At 39.2% G+C, this 13,422-nt stretch overlaps 1 protein-coding gene across 4 annotated transcripts in view; it reads right to left on the bottom strand.

Moving 5' to 3' along the window:
• The window catches only part of smarcd1 (SWI/SNF related BAF chromatin remodeling complex subunit D1), a 33,249-nt gene extending 20,217 nt beyond the window's left edge, over positions 1-13,032 (bottom strand). For 2 of the 4 annotated variants that reach the window (XM_061940326.2, XM_061940318.2), the window contains exon 1: positions 12,827-13,032. In XM_061940326.2, coding sequence (XP_061796310.1) covers positions 12,827-13,012 — 186 coding nt within the window. In that variant the 5' untranslated portion in view covers positions 13,013-13,032. Of the gene's footprint in view, positions 1-1,434; positions 1,580-12,826 lie in introns of those variants that run through there. The other 2 variants (XM_061940335.2, XM_061940343.2) reach the window with 2 other exon arrangements.
• Positions 13,033-13,422: the final 390 nt, after the last annotated feature.

Here is a 13,422-nt window from a genome sequence, read left to right on the forward strand (position 1 = left end):
TTACCAGAGTAGGGCTGGGCAAATAATTGAAAAATAATTAAAATCAAATGTGGAGCTTTCAACCAACGTAAAACTGCTGTGCCGGTTATTTCAACGGTTCCCTCCTTGTAATTGCATTTCTACTAATACACGTGTCAAACTCGAGGCCTGGGGGCCTGTCATGTAGTTTTATGTGGTCCGAAAAAGCCTGGAAATAATGTGCGTGAATAAAGTACTTCATTCTTTCTACTAAACTTATTCTTACTTTCAATTTTGACGGATAAAATTGCACCGGTTGATCATCCAATACTATGAATTTCATTTGTTTACCGCAAATGCCGACTCCACATTGAGATTCTTGTGAACACTCTTCTTTCCACTGGATTGAATATGTCAGGGTTTGTTGTTTTTGTTCCGCCTCATTAGCTTTAGACTTTAGCCATGTTGTGTGCGTCTGCATGGCAGGCTTTCAAGTGCTTCTTTAAGTTGCTTTTGAAACGTCCGACATGTGTCCCACCCCTCGAAACAGAGATGTTGCAAGGTTTGCATATTGCCGTGCAACTTGATGGCTGCTCGAGTTTGTTATATTGCCACACCGCCGACATGATGTTGGCTTTGGTAGTGCAGTCCTCCATTGCCGCTTTAGTATGCCCATTCCAGGGAAAAGAGGCAAAGAAGAAATAATTTCCGTGTAGCAACATTAGTATGCTAACGGACTTACTGGCTTGTGTGCGCTCTATTTAGGTCGTACACCTGTTTTTTCTTACAAAATTCATATTATTGTGGTATCGGACATTTCGTTACAGGTACGTTCTGATACCTATTCCTCCAAAAAGTGCTGTATTGGCATCGGAACATCCCTGTATTTAATTAAAGTACCAGCATAATGGAAAAACAAGTTGACTTTATATGCTTAACTGTGTTTCATTGTATCCATAAAACTATATCCAATTGTATTCACAATCAGCAAAGTATGTGAAAATACTGTCTAAACATCACAAAATGCCACAATTTTGAATCCCATTTTGAATATTCCGTTCTAAATATCTTTGGCAATTTCCGTAGATTTGAGGCAAGGCAAGGCAACTTTATTTGTATCGCACTTTTCATACACAAGGCAGACTCAAAGTGCTTCACAGCACATGTGGTACATCAAAGTGAAATGAAAGAAAATAAAAGCAAAATTAAAATGCAGACAATAAAAATAAAAACAGTGCGGACGTTAAAAGATTTAGCTGAAAATAAAAGTTTTCAGCCTAATTTCTTTTCAAGTACATCAACAATCTCTCAAGTCTTGTGTAAGATTTGTTGCAACTTTTAAGGCATATTTCCCCCCGCAAACTGCACAACTTGTGTGGAGTGGTATGTCCCAAAGGTGTGTGAGTTGCCGATACTGTACAAAAGAAAATGGAAGCAACACAGCGGCAAACAGGGTCCGAACGGAGAACAACTCACCAAGCCGTGCGCTAAAATATCAAAGAGCTGACTTCGTGTATCTGACAGCATGAACGCAGCAGTTTAAAGGCAGCAGACAACTCGACAAGTCACTGATGGCGGCTGTCTTCCGGCAGGAATTCCAACAAACGAAGAGGGAAGGACAGCAGCAAGGGCATCTGATGTCGACTTGTCAACAATATCGGTCTTATCGACGTGCTCTGTACGCCATTCCCCTCCCACATACCCAGATAGGGACCTCCCACACTACATGGCCTTGATTTACCTGAAAACAGGAAAGTTCTGCGCAATTCAGAGTGTAACGCGTCCCTGAATGTGCTGCACGAGGCTTCTTGTATGAATGAAAGCAGTCAAGGACGCTCGGAAAGAACGAGGGAGGCTTCTTTTCAGAAAAGTTGCTGGTAGCTAAGCAACAGGCACTCTTGACAACTGCGGACCACTGATAAAAAAAATCTATTAAATACTTTTAAATACAAGGGTATCCTTGTGGGGAAGAACATTGAAACACATTTTGAAAGACTACACCTATAAAGAAAGGGTCATCTGCCAACCTGCAATGAAAATATGGCTGTACAAAAATATGTTTTAGATTTGTTCAATGTTGTGCATGTGAATGAAAATGTTTAGAATTTTTAGCATAAAACCCAGAATATGCTCTTGTGCAGTCACTACGCTGTCCCTTCCAATTAGAGATCAATCTGCGCCGATAATTGGTATTTTGACATAGATCAGTTTCGACCTTACATAAGCAGACACAATATATACACCACAGGGTCAGACTCAGGGCCCGGGGGCCAGATCTGGCCCGCCACATCGTTTTATGTGACCTGAGAAAGCCTGGAAATAATATCTGTAAATAAACCACGTCTACTTTCTTACTAAACATATTTGTTCTTTCAATTTTGACAGAAAATGTGCATGTAATGCCTACAATTGCATGTCTTTTAAGCTTAAAAACTATTTGGCTTTGCAAAATAAAATGTGTTAACACAGGACTGTCCAAAGTGTGGCTAGCAGTTCCAGTTTTGTTGGTATATTGTTGCATAAACAATAACAGTAAAATCTAAAATTTCTGATGCTAAGCGAAAAAAATATTTGAAACTAATAAGACAGGGATGTCCAAACTTCTTCAAACAAACAAGGGTCGCATACTGAAATAAAGTATTTGGGGGCAGTTTAGATGTTTTCCCATTAAAAAAGAGTGTGTTATAAGTGACAGTGTACTATTAGATATTAGTATCAACATTTCAGCTTTTTCTTATTACATTTAATCTTTTTTGCATTACTATTTTTTTTACCCGTCTAATAATAACAGTACATTGTCATCTATAACACAAAACTGACACATTTTGTATTTAGATATATGGAAAGTCTGTTTTTAAAATTCTTCTTACAAACGAAAAATACAGTACATCAAAATGGCCCCTGCATACTTTGACTTTTTAGTACACGGCCCTTGTTGGAAAAAGTTTTGACATCCCTGTATTATTAACATACATTCTAAACATTTGTTAGAACAAAAATATTGTCCCCCGACTTATGATTTCACAAGCAAGTACGTTATACATTAATTTGTACATTAAAAAAAAAAAATCAAATGAATTGGGAATTGTGTCATATCATGAGGGGATTATACATTAAAATTAATATACTTGAGTTTGAGTTTATTTGGAACATGCATGCATACAACATGATACATCACACTTTCCAGTTCCTCTATTCAACATGTTCGAAAAGGAGTAGGAAGAAGCAGAGCTTATTTAATCATTTTCCTTTACATAGCAGTTGCTAGAACTTTCATTCACTTATTGTTCTCAATTTATTCACAATATACTCCATAAGTAATAACAATAAAAATAAATAAATAATAATTGGTGAAGTAAGTTATATTTCATATGATGAGATGAGTAAGATTATCTAGAAAATGAATGGATGTATGAAATAAATTCAGAATGTTTATTATGGTTCTTCTTCTTTGTACTTTGTAAACACTTTAAGTTTGAAGAGTTTCTTGAAAGGATTATATTAGTACATTGTTTGATTTCTTTGCTGAATCCATTCCATCATTTAATTCCACATACTTACATACTGAAGGTCTCAAGTGTTGTACGTGTGTACAAATGTTTTAAATTACATTTTTCTCTAAGATTATATTTCTCCTCTTTTGTTGAGAAGAATTGTTGTATATTCTTGGGTAGCAGATTATAGTTTGCTTTGTGTATAATTTTAGCTGTTTGCAAATTCACGATGTCGTGGAATTTCAGCATTTTTGATTCAATGAATAAAGGGTTTGCATGTTCTCTATGTCCAACATTATGTATTATTCTAACTGACCTTTTTTGTAACACCGTTAATGAATGAAGTGTACTTTTGTAGTTATTTCCCCATATTTCTACACAATAACTCAGATATGGTAATGCCAGCGAGCAGTAGAGAATATGGAGTGGTTTTTGGTCTACAACATGTTTTGCTTTATTCATTAGACGTGTTTCTTGCTTTATTTTTACTGTAAGAAGCGGAACTCGGAAAGCAGAAAATGAGGGAAACCCGTGGGAACTAAAAGTTAAGAATACAGTGAATAGCTTATGAAATAAGTTTACCAACCATTCTCTCCTCAAAAAGGGCATATTTTTTCAAAGTTAAATTCTTGCATTGGCCTGTTACATATCTAACAGATGTGAGTCACTTACATTTTTTTTTACCAAAATGTTTTCAAATGTCTGAATATCCATCCATCCTTTTTCTACTGCTAATCCCAATTGGGGTATATTGTAGCGTCCCGGAAGAGTTAGTGCTGCAAGGGGTTCTGGGTATTTGTTCTGTTGTGTTTATGTTGTGTTACGGTGCGGATGTTCTCCCGAAATGTGTTTGTCATTCTTGTTTGGTGTGGATTCACAGTGTGGCGCATATTTGTAACAGTGTTAAACTTGTTTACACGGCCACCCTCAGTGTGACCTGTATGGCTGTTGACCAAGTATGCATTGCATTCACTTGTGTGTGTGAAAAGCCGTAGATATTATGTGATTGGGCCGGCACGCAAAGGCAGTGCCTTTAAGGTTTATTGGAGCTCTGTACTTCTCCCTACGTCCGTGTACACAGCGGCGTCTTAAAAAGTCATACAATTTACTTTTTGAAACCGATAATTTTTAAACCAATACCGATAATTTCTGATATTATATTTTAAAGTATTTATCGGCCGATATCGGTAGTCTGATATTATCGGACATCCCTACCTCCATTATTTACTTTTTTAATCAATTCTGTACACTGCTGCTGGAATTTTAATTTTCCTGAGGGAATTCTCTTGAAGGAATCAATAAAGTACTAGTTATCTATCTATCTATTTCAGTGGTTCTTAACCTCGGTCGAACCCTAGGGGTTCGGTCGAACCCTAGGGGTTCGGTCGAACCCTAGGGGTTCGGTCGAACCCTAGGGGTTCGGTCGTGAGTCGGCCTCAGGGGTTCGGCGGAGGTCGAGACACACCCGACTCATTGTGTAAATAAAAACTTCTCCCTATCGGCGTATTATGGATATGGCAACAGCAGAAGTCACACTGATTTGCAGGTGTGTAATTTGTTGTGAGTTTATGCACTGTGTTGGCTTTGTTGTTTGAACAAGGTGATGTTCATGCACGGTTCATTTTGTGCACCATTAATAAAACATGGTAACACTTTAGTATGGGGAACATATTCACCATTAATTAGTTGCTTATTAACATGCAAATTAGTACCGTATTTTCCGCACCATTAGCCGCACCTAAAAACCACAAATTTACTCAAAAGCTGACAGTGCGCCTTTTAACCCGGTGCGCTTTATATATGGATAAATATTAAGATTCATTTTCATAAAGTTTCGATCTCGCAACTTAGGTAAACAGCCGCCATCTTTTTTCCCGGTAGAACAGGAAGCGCTTCTTCTTCTACGCAAGCAACCGCCAAGGTAAGCACCCGCCCCCATAGAACAGGAAGCGCTTCTTCTTCTACTGTAAGCAACCACCCGCCCCTGGAAGAAGAAGAAAAAACGCGCGGATATCACCGTATGTTTCATTTCCTGTTTACATCTGTAAAGACCACAAAATGGCTCCTACTAAGCGACAAGGACCCGGTTCATGAAAAGACGCAATCTCTCCATCCGCACACGGATTACTACCGTATTTCACAGCAACTGATATTCCTGTGAACCGCACTGTGGAACGGGAGCACGTACGGTGAATATTCGCACCACAGGGAATGAGAAGTCATCCTTCACTGTGGTTCTAGCTTGCCATGCTAACTTCCACCCATGGTGATATTCAAAAGGAAGACCTTGCCAAAAGAGACCTTTCCAGCCGGCGTCATCATAAAAGCTAACTCGAAGGGATGGATGAAGAAAAGATGAGCGAGTGGTTAAGGTAAGTTTAAGTTTACGCGAAGAGGCCGGGTGGCTTTTTTCACGCAGCTCTGTCCATGTTGATATACGTATGTTTGTGATTGCACATTTGCGTACATTTTGGGAGTGAACAGAGTTGTTAGAACGCTGGTTTTTAATATATTATTAAAGTTTGACTGACCTATCTGACTGTTTTTTTGACATTCCTTTAGCGCAGTTAGATGCGGCTTACAACACGGGGCGGCTTATTGGTGGACAAAGTTTTGAAATATGCCGTTCATTGAAGGCGCGGCTTTTAACCCAGGGCGCCTTATGATGCGGAAAATACGGTAACATATTTGCTCTTAACTAGTCATTATTAAGTACTTATTAATGCCTTATTCGGCATGGCCTTATTATAACCCTAACCCTCTATCCCTGGCCCTAACCCTAACCAAATAACTTTAAATTAAGTCTTTGTTACTTAGAATATGTTCCCCTAGTGTCCAAAAAACTCTAAATTAAGTCTTTGTTACTTAGAATATGTTCCCCTAGTGTCCAAAAAACTCTAAATTAAGTCTTTGTTACTTAGAATATGTTCCCCTAGTGTCCAAAAAACTCTAATTAAGTCTTTGTTACTTAGAATATGTTCCTCCTAGTGTCCAAAAAACTCTAATTAAGTCTTTGTTACTTAGAATATGTTCCCAATACTAAAGTGTTACCAAAAACATATAACTTTGTCTTGAATTTGAAAAAAAACACAACATTTTATTTTTCCACTAAAGAAGGGTTGGGTGAATGTGCATAAGAAACTGGTGGGGTTCGGTACCTCCAACAAGGTTAAGAACCACTGATCTATTTCTATAAAGTTTCCGGTGCACACACTTTAGCCGAAGAACGTTTTAAGACATAATGCACATGACATTTGACTACAAAATGAGTAAAGTGCAGCAAGTATCTGTGCACATGCATGGACTATTTGCATGGTTTATCCTACGCATCATAACGTAAATGACCGCCATAACCACAACACCAGGGGGAGCTCCACAAACCACGTTTGTGGAGCCCGATCTAACAAAGGTCTTAACTCATTCTCCTTCTATGCCACATCAATATAGAATGCACTCCCAACAGGTGTAAAAGAAAGGGCATCTCTATCCTCCTTCAAAACCGCACTAAAACAACACCTCAAGGCAACTTCAACCCTTGACAAACACCCTCCCCGCTCCACATCCCACCTCCCCGGATTGTAAATAACCAAATGTAAATAATCAAATGTATTTCTAATGTATATACTTGTTCTTATGCTATCTGAACTCACTATGTTCTCTGCTCGCTGTACATATCCTACCAAGTCAGACTTAGGGCTGGGCGATATATCGATATACGCGATATATCGCGGGTTTGTCTCTGTGCGATATAGAACATGTCTATATCGTGATATTCGAGTATACGTTCTCACGCAGTTGCTTTTAGCTGCTGGCATTACACTACAGGCTCTTCCCACTCTTTCTTGTGTCTCCTTCCCACAGACAGCAAGCGCACATTCTTACATATGTCACATACTGTCACGTCATACGTCACATACGTGTACGCCCTCCTTGAGCAGAGAGGTAGCAGCATGGGTAACGTTAGCTGTGGTGCGAGTGGTAATACGAGAGAAAGAAGGTGCAAATCTGGTAACAAATGAAGGAAGAATTCATTCCCAAGAAAAACAGCACAGGGTCCATCGTCTGGCGGTGGTTTGGCTTCAAGCGGGAATATGTCGAACAGACAACCGTAATATGTCAAGTGTGGGGCAAAAGCGTTTCTACAAAAAGTAGCATTACTGCTAATATGTAGCATCATTTGAAAAGTCACCCGCTAGAGAATCAAGAGTGCTTACTCCGCATGTCAACATCTCCGTTCGGTGCCACACCAACAAAATGCCGAGGCAACCATTTCCACATCAACACCTTATGAAAAAAAGAGTCCACGACAAAAGGAGATAATGTCCGCAGGAACCTACCACATAGCGAAGGACATACACTATTTGATTTCCTATTATGCAGCTCATTTTTATTTGACATTTATTGAAATATCTTGTGTGACATCATGTTCATACCTGCCAACTTTTGAAATCAGAAAAACCTAGTAGCCAGGGTCCAGGAGCCGCAGGCCCCGGTAGGTCCAGGACAAAGTCCTGATGGGGGGTTCAGGTTCGCCCCCCGACGCAAAATGATTATTAGCATTCAGACAGGTTAAAATGTTGCTAAAACCATCACTTTTCTATCAGTCACAGTGACTTTTCAAAACAAAAATATTACAGCAAAAATCATATGGGTTGATTGACATGTTTATTCTGTAAGCTAACTTCAATACCGGTAGTTTGAAATTATTTTGACAGTTAATGCCAGTTATCCTGTCAACCTTTCACAAGACTTCAATTTGTTAATTGAAAGTATAAACACTTTTTACAGTAAACAAATGGTAAAACAGTACTAAACAATTCCATTTAAAAAAAAATTGGTGTCATTATTAACTTTCTGTCCAAGCTTGTATAATCTACTGCCTTGTTCAATTGTAAAAAATATTCTGTGCCTAAAATTCACATTTCTATCACAATTATCATACTGTAAACATGGTAAGCTAACTTCATTGAAATTAATAGTCCTGTCAATAGCATGGAATTACAATTCAAATTTAGTTTTTTTGTAAGCCTTTCAAAAGAATTCAAAATATGAAAAATTAATTTAAGCCATCAGACACTTGAAAAGTGGCACATCACATCTCTAATGTACCGTATTTTCCGCACTATTAGCCGCACCTAAAAACCACAAATTTACTCAAAAGCTGACAGTGCGGCTTTTAACCCGGTGCGCTTTATATATGGATAAATATTAAGATTCATTTTCATAAAGTTTCGATCTCGCAACTTAGGTAAACAGCCGCCATCTTTTTTCCCGGTAGAACAGGAAGCGCTTCTTCTTCTACGCAAGCAACCGCCAAGGTAAGCACCCGCCCCCATAGAACAGGAAGCGCTTCTTCTTCTACTGTAAGCAACCACCCGCCCGCGTAGAAGAAGAAAAAGCGCGCGGATATCACCGTACGTTTCATTTCCTTTGTGTGTTTACATCTGTAAAGACCACAAAATGGCTCCTACAAAGCGACAAGGATCCGGTTCATGAAAAGACGCAATCTCTCCATCCGCACACGGATTACTATTTCACAGCAACTGATATTCCTGTGAACCGCACTGTGGAACGGGAGCACGTACGGTGAATATTCGCACCACAGGGAATGAGAAGTCATCCTTCACTGTGGTTCTAGCTTGCCATGCTAATGAAACTTCCACCCATGGTGATATTCAAAAGGAAGACCTTGCCAAAAGAGACCTTTCCAGCCGGCGTCATCATACAAGCTAACTCGAAGGGATGGATGAAGAAAAGATGAGCGAGTGGTTAAGGTAAGTTTAAGTTTACGCGAAGAGGCCGGGTGGCTTTTTTCACGCAGCTCTGTCCATGTTGATATACGTATGTTTGTGATTGCACATTTTCGTACATTTTGGGAGTGAACAGAGTTGTTAGAACGCTGGTTTTTAATATATTATTAAAGTTTGACTGACCTATCTGACTGTTTTTTTGACATTCCTTTAGCGCAGTTAGATGCGGCTTACAACACGGGGCGGCTTATAGGTGGACAAAGTTTTGAAATATGCCGTTCATTGAAGGCGCGGCTTTTAACCCAGGGCGCCTTATGGTGCGGAAAATACGGTAATCATTTTAACTTTTCAACAGAAATAGCACTGCAAAAATATTAAGGACATACTTCTGTATTTTGGTAGTTATGCTGTCAACATTTAACAAGATTTCTTCAACTTGGACTTGAAAGCATAAATAGTATAAACACTTTTAACAGTAAAACAGTACTAAACAATTCCAATAGATAACATTGGTGTCATTACCTTTTTGTGGCTAAAATCCAAATGTATTCTATCAGATTGATCGTAACTGCAAAAATGATATGGTAACTTTATTGTCAACTGAATAATGTTTGATGTTTTGGTTCGACCACATCAATATTTTTTGGCGATTTTCGAGTAGGGAAACATTTTCCGAAATAACTGTCCCATGTGATCAGCCAGTGCGATGGGAAGTCCATGCTCAATTATTGCCTCCGTAAATAAAACTTCGGCATTTATCACATCCAAAGAATCTGTTTGGGCGACGAAAAACGTTGAAAGTTTTCCACTTGTATCGCTAGCAACGGCATTAGACTTGTGTTTTTTTTGTCCCAACGTGGTCTTTTACATCGCTAATTCCTCCGTGTCCGACCGAAAAATCTTGTCTGCACAAGGTGCAATTCGCCTAGTTTTCACCCTTTTTGGAACGGATAATTATTCCCGGATAGGCTTTTGAATATTCTTCACGGAATGACTGCAGTTTTCTTTTCGGTTTAAGACTCGTTTGCGATTTTTCTCCGGCTGATTCCATGATCGTTCGCTCGTTTAGAAACAATGGCAACTGATGCCTCGTGCTTGGCAGCGGTGCTATAAATAGCTTCGCGCATGGCATTCGGAATGGCTCGATCGGAAGTTACGGGAAGCAGTGTCGATTGTCATTGTTGTTACGCGATTTCGTGAATAAAACTTTAAAAAAACATTTTTTTTAAATTAATGAAAAAACGTATTTTTTATCACTGCAACTGTAACCCGAAATAGGTTGATGAAAACCGTACTAATTACGGGAAAACCGGAGTAGTTGGCAGGTATGCATGTTTTTAAACTATTGTAGTGGCGTTCTGTACAAAAAGTGCACTTTAATTTAGTGTTGTTTTGATAAGTCATCTTAGTGACGTCATGCACAAAAGTGCACTAATAGCTTGTTTTAAAATGTCTCTGACAATCTTGCACTTTCTGTTTTGGAAATGACATGAATGTTTGTGCCACTGCTTAATAACTGTTTAATAAATACACTTTTGCTAAATTGACTTAGTTGTGATTTCCCTCTCTGCATGAAAGTTTAAAAGTAGCATATATTAATGCAGTATGAACAAGAATGTTTTAATGTAGACACATAGAATCATCATACTGCTGTGATTATATGTAGCCGAGCTAAATTTTATTCTATTTTATTTTAATTTTGGTCATTTATTCACATCATTTTTTGTGGTGAACTTCCCCAAAAGGGTTTCTCATTGTAAATAGGTTCCACTCTATTATTTTCCATTACATACCTTTTTGTTTCCCTGGGGGGTGATTTGGCGTTGCACCTTTGTGACCAGCTTCAGTGAGCACTGACGCTCGGAGCAGGTAAGTCACGTTTATGTCTCTCTCCTTTTTTTTATAAACTTTTTGGTTGTCGTTCTTAAAAGTGTTTTGTGGGAATGCTCACTGTCTTGTGACTTGTTGGTGGGCATGCGTGTTGAATTCCTGAATGTTGATTGTTGAATTAGTGACAAAAAAAATACTTTTGTATGCTAAATGATGTGTGGATTAGCCTATTGCTAGCGGCAGTTGTTGCGGGGTTTCCTGGTCTCGTAAGTTTACGCACGGGTCAGGGGCTCTGTTGTGTGTCTGTGTGGACATCTTGTGTGCCGCTCTAGCATTAATATGAGTGTGTATTATTTTCTTCTTTATTTTTAGTGGAGAGAGATCGTTTTTGCCGTGGACTGTGTGACGCCCCGTTGTTTTTGTTTCTATTCAAAAAAGGTATGTATGTTATGAGGTATTTTTGACATGGTTTATTGTATAAAAAATATAAAAAGAGTCGATGTGGGTGGGAAAGATGAGGTGTATTATTGCACATTTTAAGGATCATTTTTCTTAATATATATTGTTATTTGCTGAAGTATATATTTTATATTCTGTGTTTTATTTAATTAATTTAATTGAGACTATTGTATGCTTTATTTACCTTTTCATTATTATTATTATTATTACTATTTTAGTTATTTTTATTATTATTATTATTTCCACATTAAGAATATATAATTGAATTGAGTGAGCACTGACGCTCGGAGCTGTGGAGAGAGATCGTTTTTGCCGTGGACTGTGTGTGACGCCTCGTTGTTTTTGTTTGTATTCAAAAAAGGTGAATAAACCCTCCATGATTCAACTCCTGAGTGTGCGCCTCACTACAAGATACACAACGCAGAACAGTGACTGTTACATATATGCATCAAGTGTTCATTCAAGGCTAAGGCAAAATATCGAGATATACATCGTGTATCGCGATATGGCCTAAAAATATCGAGATATTAAAAAAAGGCCATATCGCCCAGCCCTAGTCAGACCTACAATGTTTCAATGTCCATTTCTGTGATGATGCAATTGTTGATGACTCAGCCAAACCCTCCTCATCCCACCCCCCGGATTGTAAATAATGTAAATAATGCAATGTATATACTCTGATGACTGTATTATGATGATAGTATATATTTGTACCATGAATTGATTTACGTGGACCCCGACTTAAACAAGTTGAAAAACTTATTCGGATGTTACCATTTAGTGGTCAATTGTACGGAATATGTACTGAACTGTGCAGTCTACTAATAAAAATGTCAATCAATCAATCAAAAACACAACAATCAGCATAAAGTGGATGTGAATATTTCAGGCGCCATTCATTCATTCGTACGCTTAACAATACAACATAAAATACTGCCATTTATTCAGCAATGTGTTTTGTTTAGCTGTGTCGAGCACCAGTTTGATGGTTTTGCTGGTAAAAAAAAATCATAAACAATTATACAACTGTGACTTTACGTACATTATTATTGCTACATAGGCTGTTTAGCATGCTAAGCTAAGTGGTTAGCATGCTAAGCTAAGTGAGAAGGGGGGGAGGGTGTTAGCGAATGAAACTAAACTTTGGTATTCGTTTAGAGTGAAGCATGAATGTTTAAAAAAATGTATAGAATAAAGATTTTAAGTGGGCTGACTGAGTGAGGGGAGAGTGGGGGACTTAAAGGCGGCTAGTGGCTAGCAGGCGGTGACAAAGCGCCGCTAAGGGGCTTTGTTCTAGCGGCGTCAGCGAGCAAAGATGGGGGGCGACATACTCACCGGGTAGCCGGGCCCTGGCATCGGGGAGCGGTACAAGTGGTTCTGCGCGGCCGGTGAAGGTCCCATCCTTCCAGTGGGAGTCCCCGGGCCCATGCCAGGTCCCGCACCCGGAACCGGCGGCCCAGGACCCATTACACCGCCCCCACCACCCGTGGGTGCCGACTGAAAGCCCCCTCTGGCCGCCATCTCTTCCCCCGTGTGAGAGTGTGGCCGCCGGTCCGGTGGAGGCACTGAGTTATCGCGAGAGCGAGCGAGAATGGTGTTGTCATGTCACAGCGCCCTCGCTGTATGTTTTCGGTATTGCATCAACATCTTCATTTTTTTTTTCTCATGTATTTTTATTTCAGGCAATAACATGAAAAAAAAAAAAAGTACCAATGTTTTTCAACCTTTTTTGAGCCAAGGAACATTTTGTTGTGTTGAAAAAATACGGAGGCACACCACCAGCAGAAATAAATAAAAAACTAAACTTAGTTGACAGTAAAAAGTCGTCGTCGCAATTGTTGGATATGACTTTAAAGCATACTTGCCAACCTTGAGACCTCCGATTTCGGGAGGTGGGGAGGTGGGGGGCGTGGTCAGGGTGGGGCGGGGCG

The sequence above is a fragment of the Nerophis lumbriciformis genome, linkage group LG03 (genome assembly GCF_033978685.3).
Source record: "Nerophis lumbriciformis linkage group LG03, RoL_Nlum_v2.1, whole genome shotgun sequence".
In the NCBI taxonomy this organism is placed as follows: Eukaryota; Metazoa; Chordata; class Actinopteri; order Syngnathiformes; family Syngnathidae; genus Nerophis; species Nerophis lumbriciformis.